This window comes from Phocoena sinus, chromosome 2 (assembly GCF_008692025.1).
Source record: "Phocoena sinus isolate mPhoSin1 chromosome 2, mPhoSin1.pri, whole genome shotgun sequence".
Classification (NCBI taxonomy): domain Eukaryota; kingdom Metazoa; phylum Chordata; class Mammalia; order Artiodactyla; family Phocoenidae; genus Phocoena; species Phocoena sinus.
The window spans coordinates 103,235,106-103,257,921 of record NC_045764.1 but is presented as its reverse complement, the minus strand read 5'-3'; the positions used below and the strand labels follow the sequence as shown (position 1 = coordinate 103,257,921).

Genomic DNA, 22,816 nt, shown 5'->3' with positions numbered 1-22,816 from the left:
TCCACAGCTCTCTCCTGCACTCTGTCTTCTTTCCTTGCTGCTCTCAGGTAAGAGCGTAGAGCTGGGGCCTTTCTCTGGGAAAAGGGGCCCCAGGTTTCAAAAGGAGCTCCTAGGAACAGCAAACTGTATGCAGGGCTTCATGCAGAGTACCAGGTCCGGTCACTGAGCACACATGGGAAGGTCTAAACATGCATGTATGTGCCAGGGGAGCGGGGGGCTCCTGTGTTACAGGGGGAGGTGTGTGTATCTGAGCACGTGGGACCAGAATGCACAAGAGGGGTGTGTGTGTGTGTGTGTGTGTGTGTGTGTGTGCACGCACGTGTGTGGTGTCTGAATGCATGGTGAGGGAGGCTATGTACCTCACTGCCTAAGACACAGAAATATCAACTGGGAGACATGTTTACGGTCAGGCCTGAGGACAGGTAGGTCCATCTGTGGGGAGGGGCAAGAGAATGGCGGAGGACGATTATTTAGGAAGTGTGCGCATAAATGCTAGGCTTGCGATGTGGAGGGGCTCGTGTGCACAACTAGGAGTCGAGCCCACTGCCGTGTGTGTGCCCCCTGCAAAAGTTGTCCCCAGGCACAGGCACGTGGTGTGGCTATTCCTGTCTTCGTACCCTTGACACTGTACTTGTGCTGTATACATACTGAATGTGCACGTCTGTTGTGGAGAGCGTTCGGCTGTACCATGGGTCTGTCTACGAGAAGAGACCCACAGCGGCTCCTCTCTGACAGTGTTCACCACAACTGACGATAAAACGGGGACAGGAAGGATGAGAACTGGCTTTGGAGTCCTGAGACCGGGGTTCAAGTCCTGGCTCCACCACTTATTGTTACATGTTCTTGGACAAGCAAGCCGGTTAACCTAGATTTCCTCCTCTGTAGAATGGGGTGAGGACTGAGGAGGAGCACGTGCATAAAAGTGCTCTGTAGGCTGTAAAGCCCCAAAATGTGACCACTGGTTGTACATCAGGTGGCTCAAAAAGGCAAGCTTCACTAGATGGGGGTAGGCAAGGGTGGGGCCATCTGCCAGGAGTGAGGAGTGAGGGGCTCATTGAGTTGACATCAGGAACCTGGGCGGGGAAAGCGAGAGAGAGGACAGGACCAGAGAAGCCACCACCACCGCCCACCCACGTTCATGCCTGAGACGGAGGGAAGATGAAGGGCGGGGCCAGGGCGAGGCAGGGAAGTAGTCCTCACCAGCCAGCCTTCCTTCTCTCCAGGCCCCAGCCAGCTTGAGCCCCTTTCCTCTCGAAGGTACATTCGAGAAGCCAAGGTAAGGAGAGCTGAAGATGGGGGGATCTGGGAAGACACACAACTCTAGTTTCTGCCTTGCCTTGGGAGCATGGCTTGGTGGCCAGGAGTTCTTACCTGTGACTAGTGAGGGAGCCAGGGAGGGATGAGGCTCAGAGATGGGTACAGTGGGTATAGTTAGCTTCCTGCTCGCAGAAGCCGGGGACACTCCTCCCTCCTCTAGGAGACCCCCAGCCAGGACAGAAGTTAGCCTCCCCGCTCTGCCCCGACAGGTTTGCTAGGGAGTTCTCAGGCTAGAGGATGAGCTCAAGGAACGAGGGACTCTCGGTGACCCCTCCTGAGCCCTGAGCACAGTGCTAGGCTTCGGGGCTCCTGCTGAAGGGGAGAGCACCGAGAGGGGAGTGGAGGGGAGGGCAGCCAGCTCCTTTTCCCTCCCGCTGCAGGCGCAGCCATGGGGGATGCAGAGATGTCTGCGTTTGGGGAGGCCGCCCCCTATCTGCGCAAGTCGGAGAAGGAGCGGCTGGAAGCCCAGACCAGGCCTTTCGACCTCAAGAAGGACGTCTTCGTGCCTGATGACAAACAGGAGTTCGTCAAGGCCAAGATTACGTCTCGAGAGGGTGGCAAAGTCACCGCCGAGACAGAGCATGGCAAGGTAGGTGGCAGGGCCGGTGTGAGAGGCCACCATAGATGCCCCCCACACCTGGGTGGCCAGAGAGGGGTGCCACCAGGATTGCCCTTCCTCTGGGTAGGGACCTACTCCCTCCAAATAGTCCTTCTCATCCCCAGCATCCGGTCTTTCTTCTCTGGGACCCTGGGTCCTTATCTCACGAGCACCATCGTCCTGTAACTTGCCCAAATCCTATCCCTGCTGAGGGGGCTGACAGCAGGGCCTGCACATGTGCTGTTGCAGACGGTGACCGTGAAGGAGGACCAGCTGTTGCAGCAGAACCCGCCCAAGTTCGACAAGATCGAGGACATGGCCATGCTGACCTTCCTGCACGAGCCCGCGGTGCTCTACAACCTCAAGGAGCGCTACTCAGCCTGGATGATCTACGTGAGTGCACCCCGGGACATCCCTCTGAATCTAGTGGCTTCCTACTCCACGTATCTCCACCTCCTGGAGTCCCGAGAGTTTCTGTCTTTTGTGCCCAGGCAGTATTGCACTCTGTCCCAATCCTTGCATCCTTGGTGCAATTCTAATACCCTGAGGGCTGGGATTCCTCAGATTGAGCACGTTCATACGTTTTCCTTTCTCTTCCTCTCCTAAGACCTTTCTGTAACTCCGAAAACCGCCAACCCTCCCCCTTCATCACTGGCAACTCACTCCTCGTTTTCCTCCCCTAGACCTACTCGGGCCTCTTCTGCGTCACCATCAACCCCTACAAGTGGCTGCCGGTGTACAACGCCGAGGTGGTGGCCGCCTACCGGGGCAAGAAGAGGAGCGAGGCGCCGCCCCATATCTTCTCCATCTCTGACAACGCCTACCAGTACATGCTGACAGGTGACAGGCCCCAAGCAAAGGGTTTCCTGAGGGCCCTTCCTCCTCCGGAGGGGTTCAGGCCGCTGGGAGTTGCCGAAGAGAGGCAGGGAGCTGGGGCGGGGTGGGGGGGTGGGGGAAGCCAGACGGAGCATCTTGTGTGGCTCCTGACTTTTCCTCCCCATTTTCCCCCCACCAGACAGAGAAAACCAGTCCATCCTGATCACGTGAGTGTGGCTCCTACCCGTTCCCTTCCAGAATCTCCCCGAGCCCAGCCTCTATGAGGACCACAGCCCCTGTGCATAGACCCACAGTTCTCTTTCCCTCCACCTTCATGCCAGCTCTGATTTCTTCTCTGGGCTTCACCCTGACCTCTCCTTGCTCTCCCCCTTCCTTTCTGCTTCCCATCCCTCTCTTATTTTTTCCTCTCCCATCTCCTTCACTCACGCCCCTCCAGCTCATCACTCATTTATCCATAATCCCAGTAACACCACATCTTCTTCACCTCTTCATTTTCTTTCATCGTTCCCTTCGCAAACCTTCCCCATTCTTCCAGCCCCACCCATTCTTTTCCAAAACAGCCCAGGCCCATCTCCTCTGATTGACCTTGCCCAGCTAAGACCAGGTTCCACCTGCCCAAATCCACACCTTCTTTCAGCATCCTTCCTGGTTGCTACCCTTGACCATATGTACGTCAGAGTACAGCTGTGTGTTTGAGATGCATATTACCTGGTGGCTTCCTGCTTCAGGGCTCCCCCTGCCAAGTAAAACTAGGCAATCTCTCCTGACTTTAGGCTTGTTGGTCTCAAACAATGTTTGTTCACTGCCTAATAAGCCCAACTGTCCCAACAGCGGAGAATCCGGGGCAGGGAAGACGGTCAACACCAAGAGGGTCATCCAGTACTTTGCTGTCATTGCCGCCATCGGCGATCGCAGCAAGAAGGAGCAGACCTCAGGCAAGGTAGGCCTACTGTCCTCCAGGGGCCTGCACTGCAAAAGGGAGGAGAAGGCCTCTCACCCGCCACCCTTCTGGACCTCTGCAGGGCACCCTGGAGGACCAGATCATCCAGGCCAACCCCGCCCTGGAGGCCTTTGGCAACGCCAAGACCGTCAGGAATGACAACTCCTCCCGCTTTGTGAGTGGTCCCTGACATTGGACTTGGGATTTGGGCTGGTCAAGGGATGGTGTCAAGTATGAGCCTTCCCTCAACTCATCACCACTCTTCTCCACCTCTCCAGGGGAAATTCATTCGAATCCATTTTGGGGCCACCGGAAAGTTGGCGTCTGCAGACATAGAGACCTGTGAGTGCCATGGATCTGCTAGGGCTCAGCCTGAGCTCACCCTCGTTCTAACCATCTCTGTTTCAACCTCCCTCTTTGTCTTTCTCTAGGGCCCTGCCCCTCAGGCTCTCTCCCTCTCTCCATCTCTGTGTCTCTAGGTCTATATATGCGTCTCCTTCTGAGACTTCCTCTGGTCTCTCTCCATCACTGTCTCTGCACATCTGTGTGTCTTTCTCTGGGACTTTTCTTGGAGATCATTTCTCTCCTTCTGGGACTCCATCTCCATCTCTGTGTGTCTGTGTATGCGTCTCTCTCCCTCTCTTGTCTCCCTCTCCCTCTGTCCTTTTCTCACTACATTTATCATTCCTTTATCTCTACTTCCTTACACTTAAATCCCGACCTTTTCTTCCTCTCTTTCTTCTCCCCTACTATTCACAGACCTTCTGGAAAAATCCAGAGTTATTTTCCAGCTGAAAGCAGAGAGAGATTATCACATTTTCTACCAAATCCTGTCTAACAAAAAGCCTGAGCTGCTGGGTGAGTCACAGCTACCAACCGAGACCAACTATCTCCATGGCAACCTGGTCACCTCGGCTTGTGGCCGCTTGTTGACAGGCCCTGGGTTTATGGCACTGCTGGATTCAGTTCTGCGGGATGTAGGACCCTGTTAAGCCCTGTTCATGTGCTTTTCTGCGGGTCATGTGGCAGATAGCCCCAGGGAGGGCCAGGGGTTTGCACTCACATTCTAACCATGTCTTTCTCCCCCCCAGACATGCTGCTGATCACCAACAACCCCTATGACTATGCATTTATCTCCCAAGGAGAGACTACTGTGGACTCTATTGACGATGCAGAGGAGCTTATGGCCACCGATGTAAGTGCGTGAGGACCCAGCTGAGAGGCGAGGGGATCGGCGGTCAGGGGTAAATGGGGCCAGTTCACTGGCCCACGAATAGAGCTAAGACACTGGCTGTCTGTTGTTCAAAGTGGTATGGCCCTCCCTGAGGACCAGAAATGTGCCCTATGACCAGGATGTGCCGGGGTACGGGTGTGGTTAAGACAGGGCAGGCCAGTACTTGGTGTTTTCAATCAAAGCAGAGAGGGTTGAAAGCCATGGGACAGAGAAGCAGACAAGCCAAGAAACAAGGCATTACCAAGGGAAACGGGGTAGTGGTGGTCAGGCAGATGCCGTGGGCCTGGGGCAGGCTGTTAGGTAAAGAACAGGTATAGACACATATGAAAGGTCCAGGCAGGGAAGCAAGGGTAGGGCCTAGAAGAGGGGTAACAGTAGGAAACATGAGTGGGCGACCCACAGCACCTCCAGCGAACAGCCTGACCACTGATGCTGGGGCTGAGGCAGTCCACACCCCACCCAGCTCTTGTACCTCCCGTCTTAGTTTTGGAGTTCCCCACTGGGGATGGGAGTCTCAGAACTCACAGGGATTCGGGAGACAAGATCTCTCTCCAGTTAAAGAGGGGTCTCACTTACCTGCCACACTCCCATTTCTGGCTTCCACCAATACGGGGCCTGCCTACAGAGTGCCTTTGATGTGCTGGGCTTCACATCAGAGGAGAAGAGCTCCATATACAAGCTGACGGGAGCCATCATGCACTTTGGAAACATGAAGTTCAAACTCAAGCAGCGAGAGGAGCAGGCTGAGCCAGATGGCACCGAAGGTGGGAGTCAGGGATGTGGGGAGCAGCTGCGGAGCCACTGAAGCCTACATCTGCAGAGGAGTCATCTCATCCTTTACCAGCTTCCCTACCTGCTCTTTCCTTCCAGAGGCCGACAAGTCCGCCTACCTCATGGGGCTGAACTCAGCCGACCTGCTCAAGGGGCTGTGCCACCCTCGGGTGAAGGTGGGCAACGAGTACGTCACCAAGGGGCAGAATGTCCAGCAGGTGGGTCACCTTCAGAAGTTAAATGGGGGGCTAGCATGGTGCAGCGGGAGCTCTGCCACTCACTCTTTCCTACCACTCTCTCATCGGGGCCTCTCCTCCACCTTCCAGGTGGAGTACGCCAGAGGGGCACTGGCCAAGGCCGTGTACGAGAAGATGTTCAACTGGATGGTGACGCGGATCAACGCCACCCTGGAGACCAAGCAGCCGCGCCAGTACTTCATAGGCGTCCTGGACATCGCCGGCTTCGAGATCTTCGACGTGAGTGGGGAGCCCCGGGGCCGGGAGAACAGTAACTCCCTGGTTCGCACAGGCAGCCGCCGCTGGCCGAGCCGGCTGCAGGCCAGGCGCGGGGACGGCGGTGTGCTCTGGTGGAGACGGTCATGTGTCTTCAGGGCGCCCTCCCTCCCCGCCCTGACAGGGGAGGGGAGGGGCCAGCTGCACCCCTTGCCGGGCTGGACGCGGCCCTGGGCGCACCGCATGGGCCATGGACAGCTGTCCGCCTGACCCACTCCCCTCCCCCACCCCCCGCTCTGTAGTTCAACAGCTTTGAGCAGCTCTGCATCAACTTCACCAATGAGAAGCTGCAGCAGTTCTTCAACCACCACATGTTCGTGCTGGAGCAGGAGGAATACAAGAAGGAGGGCATCGAGTGGGAGTTCATCGACTTCGGCATGGACCTGCAGGCCTGCATCGACCTCATCGAGAAGGTGCCGCTTCGGCCCCTCCGCCTGCACTCTCCACTCACACCCCACATGCATGAACGGCCCAGAAAAGTGGCAGACCCCTCTCCCTTCTGGGAGATCCAGACAGCAGAAGAAGCCCGAGCGCTAGTTCCCAGAACCTTGCAGGAGAGGGTGGTGCCTGGTAGAGCTGAGTTTCCAGAGGTTTGAGAGTGGACACACGGAGGACGGGCACCTCAAGGATGGCCTCCCACACCAGTGTGCTTGCGGCCCTGGTTTACCCATCAAGGAGCAGGAAGTTTGAGGGTGGCACAGGGGAGCATAAGAGAACACCTATCTTCAACCCCATCATCTCAGGGATCTGGGCGATGGAATGGTGTGTAAAGCACCTGTAGCATCCACATACCCAGACTTTCACAAAGGTCCCTCCGAAATCAAACAAAGTCCCACCTTGGGAAGGCTTGAACAGGTGTCAGTCAATAGATAACTGTACTCAGAGCTGACACTGATACCTAATACCCAAAGGAGCATCTCCATTTGCAGATACTGACCCTAGAGCAGGGTCCATCTCCATCTGCTTAAAGCAGGCTCAGTGATACTCTCCCCTCCACCCTCAGCCCATGGGCATCATGTCCATCCTGGAGGAGGAGTGCATGTTCCCCAAGGCCACTGACATGACCTTCAAGGCCAAGCTGTACGACAACCACCTGGGCAAGTCCAACAACTTCCAGAAGCCACGTAATATCAAGGGGAAGCCGGAAGCCCACTTCTCCCTGATCCACTATGCCGGCACCGTGGACTACAACATCATAGGCTGGCTACAGAAAAACAAAGACCCCCTCAACGAGACGGTGGTGGAGTTGTACAAGAAATCCTCGCTCAAGATACTCAGCACCCTGTTTGCCAACTATGCTGGGTTTGACACACGTGAGTGGAGACTGGGACCCAGGGGACTGAGAGAAGGACTTCTGCCGTGGTTCTGAGGCAGGTCATGTGCTACACCCCACCACTTCCATGTCAGGCTGGGCCCCAAGCTTTACAGGTTCAGTGAGATAGAATTGGGTGGAGAAGCTGAGGCACCCACAATGAAGACCCTGGCCTGCAGGCTAAATGTGAAGAGAGGTTGTGATTCCTCACCCCCTGTCCAGACTTCCCACGTGCACACTCGTCCCGTTTTCTCGACTCTCCTTCCCACAGCTATGGAAAAGGGCAAAGGCAAGGCCAAGAAAGGCTCATCTTTTCAGACCGTGTCAGCTCTGCACAGGGTGAGCGTGTGGCCCAGCGCCACCCCAGCCCCGCTTGCCCCCCGCCTGGCTCATCCCCAGCTCCTGCCCCTCAGTCTCTTCAGGCCCTTCCTGATCCTGTCCACCCTGTCTTCTCTCCCCTTCATCTGCTGGCCTCGTCTCCCACTCCCTTCTCATCTCACCTCGCTTCACTGTCGCTTCTGCCTCCCATCCTCTCCCTCTCCACGTCTCCGCTAGCCCTCCTTTATCCTCTAGCTCCTCGAGTTCTCTCTGTCTCTCTTTCCCTTCCTTCCTCTCCGCTCACTTCTCTTTCTTTCCCTGTCTTTACTTTTCCCTCTTGGGTTTTGGGCCACAGGAGAATCTGAACAAGCTGATGGCCAACTTGCGCTCCACACACCCCCACTTCGTGCGGTGCATCATCCCCAATGAGACAAAGTCTCCAGGTAAAGCCCAAGAAGTCGGGCCCAGCCCAAGGCCAAGACGCGTTGCCCCGGGGTCAGGGCCTTCTAGGTCACCTCCTGAGCTCCCACCATGGAGCTTTCCAAATCACGCTCTTCTCATCCCATTGCCCATGGAGTCTCACACACTACCTCCCACCTCGGCCACAGTGCTGCCTTACATTTGGAATGTGTAGCTCAGAGTAATGTGCAAGGCACTCTGATGGACATTACCTCATTAGTGCCTTACAACCGCTGGTGACACGTGTAAGGATTGTTTATCCCTTTCTGAATGAATCATAAGGAGATGGAGGAGTTCAGGTGCCTGGGTTCAAGGCCTGGCTCTCTTCTGATCAGTTCAGTGACCTCGGTCAAGTCCCTTAACCTGTCCGGGCTTATTTTATTCTCTAAAAAATGGGCTATATTTGCCCTGGCTATCACCTATGATAATAGGCATAAACCATATAAAATAAGGACTGTGAAAGCCTTTCGGTTACTCTCAAAACATGGCTAGGAAAAAATACTGACTTGCTAAGGTCATAGGCCAGTACGTGGCAGAGCCAGGATCAGAACCCAGAACCCTTGGCTGTTAGTCCCGTGCTCTCTCAACACACTCCTCCCTCTCCCTCCTGCCACAGGGGTGATGGACAACCCCCTGGTCATGCACCAGCTGCGCTGCAATGGCGTGCTGGAGGGCATCCGCATCTGCAGGAAGGGCTTCCCCAACCGCATCCTCTACGGGGACTTCCGGCAGAGGTGGGCACCACGGCCCCCCAGGGCTCAGGGAACAGGGGGAGCGTGGGCAGCCTCGGGTGGGAGGGGAGTCTTCAAGTGGCCTCAGATTCTCTGGGCAGAGCAGATCAGTGCAGAACGTGGGTAACTACGGGCACCTCCCTCCCAGGTACCGCATCCTGAACCCGGCAGCCATCCCCGAGGGCCAGTTCATTGACAGCAGGAAAGGGTCAGAGAAGCTGCTGGGCTCCCTGGACATTGACCACAACCAGTACAAGTTCGGCCACACCAAGGTGAGGAAAGGGAAGAAACAAACTGATTACAGGAAGACCTGTCTTGTCCTTTGACTCCTCACCTCATGGCTCCTTTCCTTTTACCAACCATCTCAGGAACATTACTGAACCACGTGCTAGCCCTCCCCATGGACCAGACAGCACTGCTCCCCCATGCCAGCTCCAGCTGCCATTGACCTCCTTCCTCCAGTTCTTTCCTGCACTGTTAGCCTCTCTAAGATAAGCACCCCCTCTTTTCCATCCTGCCTGTCCTAGTCATGTCCACACACACCTTCTCCACAGGTGTTCTTCAAGGCGGGGCTGCTGGGGCTGCTGGAGGAGATGCGGGACGAGAGGCTGAGCCGTATCATCACCCGCATCCAGGCTCAGTCCCGGGGTGTGCTCTCCAGAATGGAGTTCAAGAAACTGTTGGAACGCAGGTGAGAGATCTCAGAAGGAGGTTCTCAGGTCTCTAAGGCCCAGGTTGGTTCAGGGCAGTATAAGGAGAAAGAGCACACCAGGTCTTCAAATGACAAAGGGGGCACGACACACATACAGACACAGGGTGGGCCTTGCTGTCGGAGTGTGGGATGGATGGAGGACAGGGCCATGACCCAGGAGCCAAGGCCTCAGGACGGGGAGGAGGGAGGAAGCTCTCTCACCAACCTTCTTGCTGTGCCCCCGCAGAGACTCCCTGCTGGTAATCCAGTGGAACATTCGGGCCTTCATGGGGGTCAAGAACTGGCCCTGGATGAAGCTCTACTTCAAGATCAAACCGCTGCTGAAGAGTGCAGAGACAGAGAAGGAAATAGCCCTCATGAAGGAGGAGTTTGGGCGCCTCAAAGAGGCTCTGGAGAAGTCGGAGGCTCGACGCAAGGAGCTGGAGGAGAAGATGGTGTCCCTGCTGCAGGAGAAGAACGACCTGCAGCTCCAAGTGCAGACGGTGAGGCTCCCGGGCCTCTGCTGGCTCTTCTGCCCTACACCTGCCCACATCCCCCACACACCCTGCACTTCCCCACCCAGGGGCTCACCATCTTGTGCCCTCGTAGGCAGAGGATTCTGGAATCAATACTTCCAAAGACCTCCAAAGAGGTCTCTCGAGGGAAAGAAAGGGAAAGGGAGAAAGAACTAACTTAAAAACATGGGCTTTCCACCAGGGTTCAACCTGGATCCACAGCTTAATAATTTTGCCACCTTGGGCAAACAATGCATTATCTTTGAGTCTCAATGTCCTCATCTCTAGATGGGAAATAAAGCCACCCATCTCACTAGGTTGTAAATATGTAAAGTGCTGGCATCAACAAACACAGTTCCCTCCCGTTGATGGAAGAACCAGAGGAAGAGGGCCAGATAAAGAGACTTCTGGTTCCCTTCCTCTCGGCTCTCATCCCCCAGTGCTCCCGTCACATTGCCCTAAAACTCTTCCTCTCCCCATCCTTCTGAGGTTCTTCTCAGCTGGGGAGATCCTATAGCTCCCCTCCTATAGTGAGGGTGGAGCCTGTCCCTCCATGCACTTGCCAGGGCGAGGACCCCACCCACCAAACAGCCTCCCCTCTGTACCTTGCCCTCAGGAACAAGACAACCTGGCTGATGCGGAAGAGCGCTGTGACCAGCTGATCAAGAACAAGATCCAGCTGGAGGCCAAGGTGAAGGAGATGACCGAGAGGCTGGAGGACGAGGAGGAGATGAACGCCGAGCTCACAGCCAAGAAGCGCAAGCTGGAAGACGAGTGCTCTGAGCTCAAGAGGGACATTGATGACCTGGAGCTGACGCTGGCCAAGGTGGAGAAGGAGAAGCACGCCACAGAGAACAAGGTGAGGGCAGCTCCCTCTGGCTCCAGCCCAAGTCTCCTCAGGATTCCGAGACCTGAGTGCGGCCCCGGTCCTTGGCATTGGAGGTCTCCACAGATGTCTCCAGGTTGGTGACCTTTGACCCTAAAGGGGATGGGGTTCTTGGTCAACAGGTGAAGAATCTGACAGAGGAGATGGCTGGGCTGGACGAGATCATTGCCAAGCTGACCAAGGAGAAGAAAGCTCTGCAAGAGGCCCACCAACAGGCCCTGGATGACCTTCAGGCTGAGGAGGACAAGGTCAACACCCTGACCAAGGCCAAGGTCAAGCTGGAACAGCATGTGGACGATGTAAGTAGATTGTCACAAGGGCCTAGATATACCATGTCCATCTGTGTTTGTGTGTGTGTGTGTGTGTGTGTGTGTGTGTGTGTGTGTGTGTGTGTGTGTTTGGGGGGGTGGGGCTGGACAGTGCTCCCTCTCCTGACATGTTTCTAGGAGGGAGCTGGGGAATAGAAAAGGGGAGGGGTGATCAATTCTGATTTATATATCTTATCTTGCTGATGTGATCCACAGTACAGATGGGCTTCCTTATTTCACTTGATGTTCAAGCCTATATGTCTCTCCCTTCAACCACAGGATTTAGAGGGTTAACTTGTAAGAACATGAAACATTTTCTTGGGAATTTTGTGAAGCTCCTCAAGGATGATCTTTGGACTTCTAATATTTTAGCCAGGATCTGATCCTTAGTGATCATTGTTCCCACAGGTAGTCCTTTGAGCATATCTCTACTGAATCACTCTTTATCACTCTGTGTTATCATTACTGAAGTATTCGTCCCAGCCATAGACTGGAAGCTGCCTTTAGGTGGGAACTTGGATTTATTCAATTTTGTGTCTATAGTGCCTAATATGGGGCCTGGTATCCAGTAGGTGCTTATAGGATGCAGAATGAATGAACGTAGCTTTGGGATTTCATCCCACAGTCATTCATTCAATCATTTTTCAAATAGTTACTGAGCATCCCTCCATGCTAGGTGCTCTCACAGTCCCCTGGCAACAACCGGCCCATTCTGGGGAAGCTTTCCCAAGTCTTGACACCTCTCAGGATTCCTCAACCACAGAGGGACTAAGCTCCCAAATCACCAAATAAGGATGCTTGGCCTAACAGGGCACATTGGTCCTTTTCTCCATCAGCTGGAGGGATCCCTGGAGCAGGAGAAGAAGGTGCGTATGGACCTGGAACGAGCCAAGCGGAAGCTTGAGGGAGACCTGAAGCTGACCCAGGAGAGCATCATGGATCTGGAGAACGACAAGCAGCAGCTGGATGAGCGGCTAAAAAAGTAGCGTGTTCCCCGCCCCATCGCCCTTCCTCCTCCCCCGCCCAGCAGACTGTTCCGCCCATGGCAATATTAGCTGAGCCAGGACATCCAACCTCAGAGGCAACAGCCTCATGCAGCCTCCATAAGTAGGTGCAAAACTGTGGGCAAAGCCTCCAGGAAGAGGGCTCTCCTCCCCCAGACACGCACATCAGGGCCCGGCAGGCCTCTTTGGCAAAAGTCTAACCCGGATCCCTCAAGCCCTCTCTTCCTGCTGGGCACTCAAAAGGGATGGAAAACAACAGCTCACCCCCTTTATACACAAGTCTCTTTGGAGACCAGGTGCTTAACACAGAGGAAAGCTCCACACAAAAGCCTCTCAGGTAAATCCTTTCAGGTCCTTCACAGAGAGCCCAGAGGACCACAGAGAAACAGCTCAGCCACCACGTGTGAGCAGTGCACGGTCTGGCTACTTCTTTGTTCAGTGATCTTGTGGTTCCAATTCTTATTGCAAGATCTTCAAAAATGTGTAGATCCACTTTTCACACCTGGCGAACAGTGAGTCTGTGGGGCATTTTTGGATGATCAAAGATCTTATGGTGCTTTAGGGTCAGGACTATGAAAGGCTGTGAAACTCATCCTGGTCTACAGTCTCACCAGGAAATCTTCACACTTCCCCAGGCACAGTACTTGCTGAATGAATGAATAAATATATGATCCCAGTGATCCTCAAACCACCTTTTAAGAGTGGTACTTGGGGCTTCCCTGGTGGCGCAGTGGTTGGGGGTCCGTCTGCCGATGCAGGGGACGCGGGTTCGTGCCCCGGTCCGGGAAGATCCCACATGCCGCGGAGCGGCTGGGCCCGTGAGCCATGGCCGCTGAGCCTGCGCGTCCGGAGCCTGTGCTCCGCAACGGGAGAGGCCACAGCAGTGAGAGGCCCGCGTACCGCAAAAAAAAAAAAAAAAAAAAAAAGAATGGTACTTGAACCCCACTTACCACAGAGGAAAGGAAGACTCAGAAAGGTTACCAAGTTGCCCAAAGTAACAGTGATAGAATTAAAGACCATCAGAGCTAAAAGGGGCCTTTGAGTCGACCTAGTCCAACGCCTTCATTTTACAGACCAAAGAAGGGAGCATCTCGGAGCCCAGGTCCTGTCACTCCACCTACAGTGCTCTTCCTGTTATATTTCCTATTGAACTTCAATCCTTCAGCAGGTGTTACACTTTCAGGGACCTTACAACAGCCCTGGAAGCTGGGTTTTTTTTGATGAAATTTTGCTCCTCGTTTGTTTCATTACCATCTCCAACCACTGGCAGGCCCTCCTGGAGCCCAAGCAGCCTCCCTTGCCTCACCCTCCCTCCTTCCCCGCAGGAAGGACTTTGAGCTGAACGCCCTCAATGCGAAGATTGAGGATGAGCAGGCCCTGGGCAGCCAGCTGCAGAAGAAGCTCAAAGAGCTTCAGGTAAGGTCCCTGGGCTGGTCCTCAGCCCCCCAACCCTCCTCCAGGCCGTTCTCTCCCAGCATCACAGGCACTGGCTCTGTGTCTGTGAAGGGAGGTGCTGGGCTGTCACAGTTCCCCTGTGGAGCACCTCGAGGAGGGCTGGCTGATCCAAGGATGACATAGGAAGAGATCTTGAAACACTCACAGGTCTGGGGACAGAAATCCCAGCTTCCTATATCAGCTGTGGTTCAGCTGGTGACTGTGGGTAGTCCACTGCCAATCTCTGGGTCTATATGTCCTCTCTTGTTCCCTGTGGCTTTTAAGGTCCCTTCAGCCCTGATGGTCTGTGACTTCAGTTCTTACCTCTAGAGTGAACGCTGTGTTGGGTCTTTAGTTGTCTGGTCAGACGAACCTGGCTCTCTCATTCCAACTTCTATTATTTTTGCCACAAAACTGCTTAAACTATCCCTGGAACACAGGTCTCTTTGTCCTTCTTCAAGAGCAAGCTTCAACCACTTTCCTTCCAATAAAGACAATGTACAATGTTCTGGCCCAAACTCAGCTGTCCAAACCATCTCACCCAAATCCTGTTATTTCTACCTGTCCACTGGTGGAACTAAGCTGCCTGCTGTTCCAGACAGTCCAGGAGCCTTCTAGAGCCTTGGGGAGTGGGCTCTGATGGAGGGGTCAGGCGGTGGGTCTGAGCCCCCTATACCCTGCCCAGGCGCGCATCGAGGAGCTGGAGGAAGAGCTGGAGGCCGAGCGCACTGCCCGGGCCAAGGTGGAGAAGCTGCGCTCAGACCTGTCCCGGGAGCTGGAGGAGATCAGTGAGCGGCTGGAGGAGGCTGGCGGGGCCACGTCCGTGCAGATCGAGATGAACAAGAAGCGCGAGGCTGAGTTTCAGAAGATGAGGCGGGACCTGGAGGAGGCCACGCTGCAGCACGAGGCCACGGCGGCCGCCCTGCGCAAGAAGCACGCCGACAGCGTGGCCGAGCTGGGCGAGCAGATCGACAACCTGCAGCGCGTGAAGCAGAAGCTGGAGAAGGAGAAGAGCGAGTTCAAGCTGGAGCTGGACGACGTCACCTCCAACATGGAGCAGATCATCAAGGCCAAGGTGGGCCTCTGCTCTCCTCTCCCCTCCTCCAATTCCCTCCACCTGCCTCCACTTTCTGTCCGTGCCTCCTCTCTCTTCTTTGATGGTTCAGCTTCCTGCTTCCCTTCTTCGACCCAGTTCTTGGACCCTTCTGTTCCTCCATGCCTTTCTCTTCCCTTCTCCTTTAATTGCATCACTCACACCCCTTCAGCACCCCCTACATAGATCGTATGACTCCCCTTCCTGTCTCAGGCTAACCTGGAGAAGATGTGCCGGACCCTGGAGGACCAGATGAATGAGCACCGAAGCAAGGCCGAGGAGACCCAGCGTTCTGTCAACGACCTCACCAGCCAGCGGGCGAAGCTGCAGACCGAGAATGGTGAGCCCCACCCTAGTCTCCCAACTTCCTGAGCCACCCCAGGCTTGGGTGCACACACATATCTCTCCAGAGAATGGGACCCAAGGGTTAGGGGAGGGGTTGGGGGAGAGAGGACTGACTGACCTTTGAGAGTTGAGCGTGCCTCGGTGCCTCTCCAGGTGAGCTGTCCCGGCAATTGGATGAGAAGGAGGCGCTGATCTCCCAGCTGACCCGGGGCAAGCTCACCTATACCCAGCAGCTGGAGGACCTCAAGAGGCAGCTGGAGGAGGAGGTTAAGGTGAGGCCTGGACTCAGGGCACTTGGTCCAGCATACTGGCTGGCCTCGCATCCACATCATTTCCTTTCCTAAGAATGAGGCTTGCCATCTACCCAGTATTTTCCCATTTTCCAAAAGGGATAATAGCCCAGACTCTACCACGCGCCTCCTTAATCTATTCCCCATGCGGAGGCCCTCTGTCTTTCTGCTGCTGTCTCTGGAGGGCATGAAGTAAGGGTGCCCAGGTCGGGGGGAAGCGAGGTGAGGAAATAAACTAGGGAGGTGTGATGGCCTTCACTAGGTATAGGTATGGGATGCAGAAACTGTACAAGTGGTCCTGGGATTAGCAGAGCAAGCTGAACACTGCAGAAAGAAACTCCACTGGTTCCTGAAATTCTTAGCACTCCGCTGGGCTCATGAAAAAGGGAAACGACTATGACTTTTAAAAAAGGCCAGGTCTCAAATCCTAACCTGCCTCTTAGAGCTTGGTGACCTTGGGGAAATCAACTAACCTCTGTGAGCCTCCGTCTCCTTCCCTGTAAAACAGGGGTAAGGATGATAATGCCTGCTGCAGTGAGGAGCACAGGGGGGACGGGCAGGAAGCATTTTGTAAATAGTGCAGTGCTGTACGGACTTACTTTGCTTATACTACTTAGTAAACCATTCCAGGTCCACTAGGGATTTAGAGATAGGTGAGGCCACGCAAGGATGCTGAAATTTAGGGCGAGGAGACGGGCAGGAACTGGAGTTACATCACAGGGAAAGCTGAGCCCGCCTCCCGGTGCCGCCCCTCCCAGGCAAAGAACGCCCTGGCCCACGCGCTGCAGTCAGCCCGGCACGACTGTGACCTACTGCGGGAGCAATACGAGGAGGAGACGGAGGCCAAGGCCGAGCTGCAGCGCGTCCTGTCCAAGGCCAACTCGGAGGTGGCCCAGTGGAGGACCAAGTATGAGACGGACGCCATCCAGAGGACCGAGGAGCTGGAGGAGGCCAAGTGAGTCCCGGGCGGCCTGCCTCTGGCTGAGGCCCCTGTGAGGGTAGGATGCGGCCCAGCCCACTCCTTAGTGGGTCCGGCACAGGGGATGGATGCTTAGCTGTGTTTTGACCACACAGAAGACCCTGCCCCGGCCCCACCTCCTTCTCCTCTCAGGGAAGCTTTTTGCTCGCGTTATGTTTCTCATCCGAATATAAGACGAACAAAAGGTTTGTCTGAGGGCAGAGTGCTCCCACCTGGGGCAGGGTGCCATGGCAGGGGAGATGGGAGTGCTCAGAGCCCATGTGTCCTCCGTGTCTGCGGCCTAGAGCCTAGGGATGCCTCGCAAAGGGCCCTCCGGGTGCTGTGGGTCTTCACACCTCCCAGAACCTCTGCCTGCCCCGTTCTCAGCCCCTGGGCATGTCCTCAGGTTTCTCCAACAACGCTTCTGAGTTTTCAAAGACTGTTTTCTACAAGCCTCACAATGTGTACCCTTGTCCAAATCCACACCCTCCATCCTCCCCACCCTCTCCCACCACTACCCCCCTTCCCCCAACACGGGCAGGAAGAAGCTGGCCCAGAGGCTGCAGGACGCCGAGGAGGCCGTCGAGGCCGTCAACGCCAAGTGCTCCTCGCTGGAGAAGACCAAGCACCGGCTGCAGAATGAGATCGAAGACCTGATGGTGGACGTGGAGCGCTCCAACGCGGCCGCCGCGGCCCTGGACAAGAAGCAGAGGAACTTCGACAAGGTGGGCCCAGGCTGGGGGCTCGTAGCCAGGGGCCAGAGCAGGCGGGCAGGCGGGAGTCAGGAACGTCCTCCCAGGAGGCAGAGGCTGGGAGGAGGCTGAGCCCAGGAGAGGGGCCTGGGCGCCTCTGGACGTGGGGCTGGGGCTGCCCGGTGAGCCGCGTCCCGTCCCCGCAGATCCTGGCCGAGTGGAAGCAGAAGTACGAGGAGTCGCAGTCGGAGCTGGAGTCCTCGCAGAAGGAGGCGCGCTCCCTCAGCACCGAGCTCTTCAAGCTCAAGAACGCCTACGAGGAGTCCCTGGAGCACCTGGAGACCTTCAAACGGGAGAACAAGAACCTGCAGGGTGCGGGCCGGGGGCGGGGGCGGGGGCGGGGCAGGGAGGGTTCGCACGTGGCGCCACCCAGCGGCTCCTAGAGGCGTGCGCCCCGTTGGAGCCCGGCTGCCCCCAGCTGAGCGGCCCGCCCCTCCCACAGAGGAGATCTCCGACCTGACTGAGCAGCTGGGCTCCAGTGGAAAGACCATCCACGAGCTGGAGAAGGTCCGCAAGCAGCTGGAGGCTGAGAAGCTGGAGCTGCAGTCGGCCCTGGAGGAGGCCGAGGTGCGCGCACAGGGGTAGGGGGTGCGCAGGGGGTGGGAGAAGAAGCTGATCTCTAGGCTATGGTCCCTGTTCTCATCTCCCTTTGTGCCTAGAACAGTGCCTGGCACATAGTAGGCACTCAACAAATATTGTGGAATGAATGAATGAACCCGGTCACTCAGTTCCCTTCACACAAACATTTTACCTATTACATCTTAGACAAGATTTCCTGTTTCACTCCCCCACCCCGCCTTCCATCTCTGCCTCCCTCTTCGGGTTTTTACATTTTGTGCCTGATTGCCTCGGTTTCCTTGGCAACACCACTCTCTTCATTTTCCTCTTTGTCTTCATAGCTTGCTCTCCTCTGTGAGAGCCTGAATCACCTTCTCTTAGGACTTTTTTTTTTCTTTCAAATTCTCTTTTCTTCTTCCTCCTTCTGCTTCTTTGACTGAACCACTTACACCACTCTTGAACTCACTTTGTATCCACGATTCATGGACAGACCCCTGCCCCCACCCTGTGCCCTGATTTCCTCGGACCCTCTCTCCCCACCCCCCTCCAGGCCTCTCTGGAGCACGAGGAGGGCAAGATCCTGCGGGCCCAGCTGGAGTTCAACCAGATCAAGGCAGAGATGGAGCGGAAGCTGGCAGAGAAGGACGAGGAGATGGAGCAGGCGAAGCGCAACCACCTGCGGGTGGTGGACTCCCTGCAGACCTCCCTGGACGCGGAGACGCGCAGCCGCAACGAGGCCCTGCGGGTGAAGAAGAAGATGGAGGGCGACCTCAACGAGATGGAGATCCAGCTCAGCCACGCCAACCGCATGGCCGCCGAGGCCCAGAAGCAAGTCAAGAGCCTCCAGAGCTTGCTGAAGGTACCTGGTGACTCTTGGAATCAGGAAGTCACCTCACCCAGAGAGGGGCGGTGGCCGAGTTGGGGGGTGGTGTCCCATCACAGCACCAGATCCCTCCTGCCCCCGGGGCCGTCGCAGGCACCTCCCACAGGTCCCACCTGAGCCACCGCCAGGGGCTCTCCACAGCATCCAGTTCAGCTGCCGGCCTTCTGATGGGCCAGAGCCCAGCTGCCTGTCTCACGCCCACTCTCCTGATGCGCAGGACACCCAGATCCAGCTGGATGACGCGGTCCGTGCCAACGATGACCTGAAGGAGAACATCGCCATCGTGGAGCGGCGCAACAACCTGCTGCAGGCCGAGCTGGAGGAGCTGCGGGCCGTGGTGGAGCAGACGGAGCGGTCCCGGAAGCTGGCCGAGCAGGAGCTCATCGAGACCAGCGAGCGGGTACAGCTGCTGCACTCCCAGGTGAGAGGCCAGGAGAACAGAGCCGGGACACCTAGCAATGCTCTGAATCAGATGCCCTGAGAAAGCATACGTCCAAGCACATGGGTCATAAATTATTTCATCTCTTGGACCAGCTCGCCTCTGTTAGTCATGGCTGCGGAACCACAACCTTGAGAAAGGGGTCTATACTTAAAAGCTAAGAGTGTCATGGTGGGGCTTCCCTGGTGGCGCAGTGGCTGAGAGTCCGCCTGCCGATGCAGGGGACACGAGTTCGTGCCCTGGTCCGAGAAGATCCCACATGCCGCGGAGCGGCTGGGCCCGTGAGCCATGGCCGCTGAGCCTGCGCGTCCGGAGCCTGTGCACCGCAACGGGAGAGGCCACAACAGCGAGAGGCCCGCGTACCGCAAAAAAAAAAAAAAAAAAAAAAAAAAGAGTGTCATGGTGGATTGGTGGTGCCTGGCAAAATCACAAATCTGGGAGTCGTGGAATGCACGCTGTTATGTGATATCCTACATCTAGAAGACAGCCAGCCTCAGCTTGCTGTATTAAAATGGGACTTTTGGAGTTGAAAGAAGCACAACTGCATCTACTTGCAAACCAAATTCTCCACAGAACACCATTTTTCTGCAATCCCATACACACTGTTTTCAGCTATACTCGGTAATGAGTTTTTATGTCCATCTCACTGCACTGCCCTGTGGAGTTTTGTTCCGTAATCTAGTACATATGGGAATGACATCACCCACGGATGTGGTCCTCTCTTCCTTACCCCACTCTTTCTATAACTATAATCGCTTCCAGGATACAGTCCCTTTAACCAAGTTTTTCCTTGGAATATTTGCATACTCCTGCACAGACATGTTACTACAGAGCTCAGGAGTAGAACTACAGACCCTTTCCTGCTTGAAGTCTTTCTTCAGAACTGAGTCCCTTTAGATATATTGTCTAGAATATATCTATTTTCATAGGAAAAGAGAAAGCAGGTGCAAAACAAGGAAAATACTAAAAACAAGACATATTTTTTAAAAATGACCAGTTCTAATTTTCTCTGGGTAAAAGTGTGGAATCAGGGAGCAAAGCAGACATTCAACAGTTTTCTTTGCCTTTATCTAGAACACCAGCCTCATCAACCAGAAGAAGAAGATGGAGGCAGACCTGTCCCAGCTTCAGGGCGAAGTGGAGGAGGCAGTGCAGGAGTGCAGGAATGCCGAGGAGAAGGCCAAGAAGGCCATCACGGACGTGAGTGACCGCTCCCCTTCTTGCCCTCCCCGAAAGACTCGAACCAGGCCTGTGGGTCCAGGCCAGGCCACTGTGCTGTAACAGCGGTGACTCTGCCACTCTGTGGGTTTGAGGGCCTCAGGGAGCAAACGGCAGGATGGGAAAGAGGTGATCCTTAATGGAAAGAAGGGGCCCCGGGGTCCTGTTGTTTTACGCTCTCTGCCGTGCACAGGCCGCCATGATGGCGGAGGAGCTGAAGAAGGAGCAGGACACCAGCGCGCACCTGGAACGCATGAAGAAGAACATGGAGCAGACCATCAAGGACCTGCAGCACCGGCTGGACGAGGCCGAGCAGATCGCCCTCAAGGGCGGCAAGAAGCAGCTGCAGAAGCTGGAGGCCCGGGTGCGGGAGCTGGAGAATGAGCTGGAAGCCGAGCAGAAGCGCAACGCAGAGTCGATCAAGGGCATGAGGAAGAGTGAGCGTCGCATCAAGGAGCTCACCTACCAGGTGCGGGCACGGCGGCTGCTCTGGGGCCAGGGCCTCTGCATTATGGCATGAAGCCCGGGTGACAGCCACCCCAGAGGGATGAAGTGTTCTCTCTTAGCCTCTTACAGGTCAAGGAGTGAGAGTACAGCCCCTGGCTGCCCTGTTTCTACTCTGCCTGACCCTGTTCTACCCTGAGTGTCCCCTGGCTCAGAGGGCAGTCTCTGAGTCCCCTGGCCTTCAAGTTCCACCTCAGCATTCCCCCTCAGCCTTTCCCCTGCAGACGCCAGAGCTCGAGCTAGAGCTTACCCAGCACAGATTACCAGAAAGCAAATATGTAGCCAAACCTTAGCCTGGCGTCATCACCACCAAAAAACACCAAACCATTAAAATGAATCTCAGAACTTTTCGGTTACTCAGGGAAGTGTAGACTTTAGCTCTTATGGTGTTTTCTAGAATCAGACTGTCAATTAGATTTTCTTTCCATTCCAATCCAGAGATTCGCCATCCCTCTATGCATACCTGTCCTTAACCTAGATCAAGTCAATGTCATTTCCCAGCAGCCCAGGAAACCCCATCAGGCCTGCAGTCCCAGAGTTCCTGCCAGCACACGCTGGGTTCTAGAAACAGGGGGCTTACTCTCCATGGGCCCCCAGGACCCCCCCAGGGCCTGTGCACACACACAGTTTTGTGTGCAATTTCAGGGAGCCCATCCGCTCCCTAGACTCTTTCTTGGTACAAACCATTAAAAGTATTCATAACTTTTTTGGTAAGAAATTGTGAGGAGAACTCAAGTGTTTGGTGAGGATCCAGGAGTTGAAATGGGTCAGGATATTGTACTCAGGGTAAAGCTGATGAGTGGGGAAGGGGCTGCAGTGCTTCCCATGACTATGCCATACTCACTTCTGCCCGACCCCCAGACGGAGGAGGACAGGAAGAACCTGCTGCGGCTGCAGGACCTGGTGGACAAGCTGCAGCTGAAGGTCAAGGCCTACAAGCGCCAGGCCGAGGAGGCGGTGAGTGACCCTGACGGGGCCCAGGCCTGGAGGAGGGGACAAGGAGCCGGCCCCCAGGCTGGGAGTCTAATAATCCCTGGCTCCTCTCACCTCATCCTCCCGCCCCCCCGAACCCCCGCAGGAGGAACAGGCCAACACCAACCTGTCCAAGTTCCGCAAGGTGCAGCACGAGCTGGACGAGGCAGAGGAGCGGGCGGACATCGCCGAGTCCCAGGTCAACAAGCTGCGGGCCAAGAGCCGCGACATCGGCGCCAAGGTGGGTTTCCCGCACGGCAGCACCCAGACACACATCGGTCCCCCTCAGACAGAGCCCCTCGCCCCAGCATCCCTTCCCTTCATTCACCCCCACAGCTGAACCCCACGACCCCAGAGGCGGGGTAACTCAGTCCTCCATGATTTCTAGGGTTCTTCCCATTCTGACTACCAATGATTTTGTGAATCCCAGCCCTAGGGTGGTCAGCAAAGACCCCAACTGATAGACACCTAGTGTGTCCCAATTTCCCCCAACTGCTATATCTACTTCTCTTCCACCTAGTTTAGGCCTTCAACCTTGTAATTCCAACCTAAGATGCACCTCCCAGAGGACCCCTTGTCCTCACCCAGGAAGCATCCCTCCAGCTGACCCCAGAGCCCTGCTTTCTGGAACTTGCCCTCCACACTGACCCCTAGGACCCATCTCCCACCACCAGGGGGCCTCCCTCAGGCCACACAGTGGTCCTGCCCCCATCGGTGCCCACCTCCCTTTTGTTGCCTGTGCCCATCCCTGCCCAACACCCACCTCTCCGGAGCTAGTTTGGACTTTGTTTCCTTTCCAAAGGGCTTGAACGAGGAGTAGCTGTGCCACATCTCCTCGATCTGCCCCATCCTGGGGGTGCAACGAAGCTCCCAGTCCTGGAGCCTGGAGAGCAGCCCCTTTGGAGGAAGCAGAATAAAGCAGTTTTCCTTGAAGTGA

The 22,816-nt window shown here is 55.7% G+C and overlaps 1 protein-coding gene across 1 annotated transcript; it reads left to right on the top strand.

Moving 5' to 3' along the window:
- Positions 1–22,816, top strand: LOC116748856 (myosin-7). Its single transcript, XM_032622347.1, has 40 exons — positions 1–47; positions 1,224–1,276; positions 1,698–1,906; positions 2,165–2,308; positions 2,599–2,755; positions 2,931–2,958; positions 3,584–3,692; positions 3,775–3,867; positions 3,971–4,034; positions 4,452–4,550; positions 4,784–4,887; positions 5,552–5,690; positions 5,797–5,915; positions 6,024–6,173; positions 6,452–6,622; positions 7,213–7,522; positions 7,793–7,860; positions 8,195–8,282; positions 8,915–9,032; positions 9,178–9,301; positions 9,584–9,720; positions 9,968–10,223; positions 10,852–11,094; positions 11,244–11,420; positions 12,266–12,411; positions 13,759–13,849; positions 14,553–14,942; positions 15,174–15,300; positions 15,459–15,577; positions 16,354–16,550; positions 17,095–17,278; positions 17,452–17,617; positions 17,748–17,872; positions 18,414–18,722; positions 18,964–19,167; positions 20,260–20,385; positions 20,597–20,872; positions 21,769–21,864; positions 21,986–22,120; positions 22,682–22,816. Exons 3-40 carry the CDS (start codon positions 1,706–1,708, stop codon positions 22,697–22,699), a joined length of 5,808 nt encoding a protein of 1,935 aa, XP_032478238.1. The 5' UTR covers positions 1–47; positions 1,224–1,276; positions 1,698–1,705; the 3' UTR covers positions 22,700–22,816.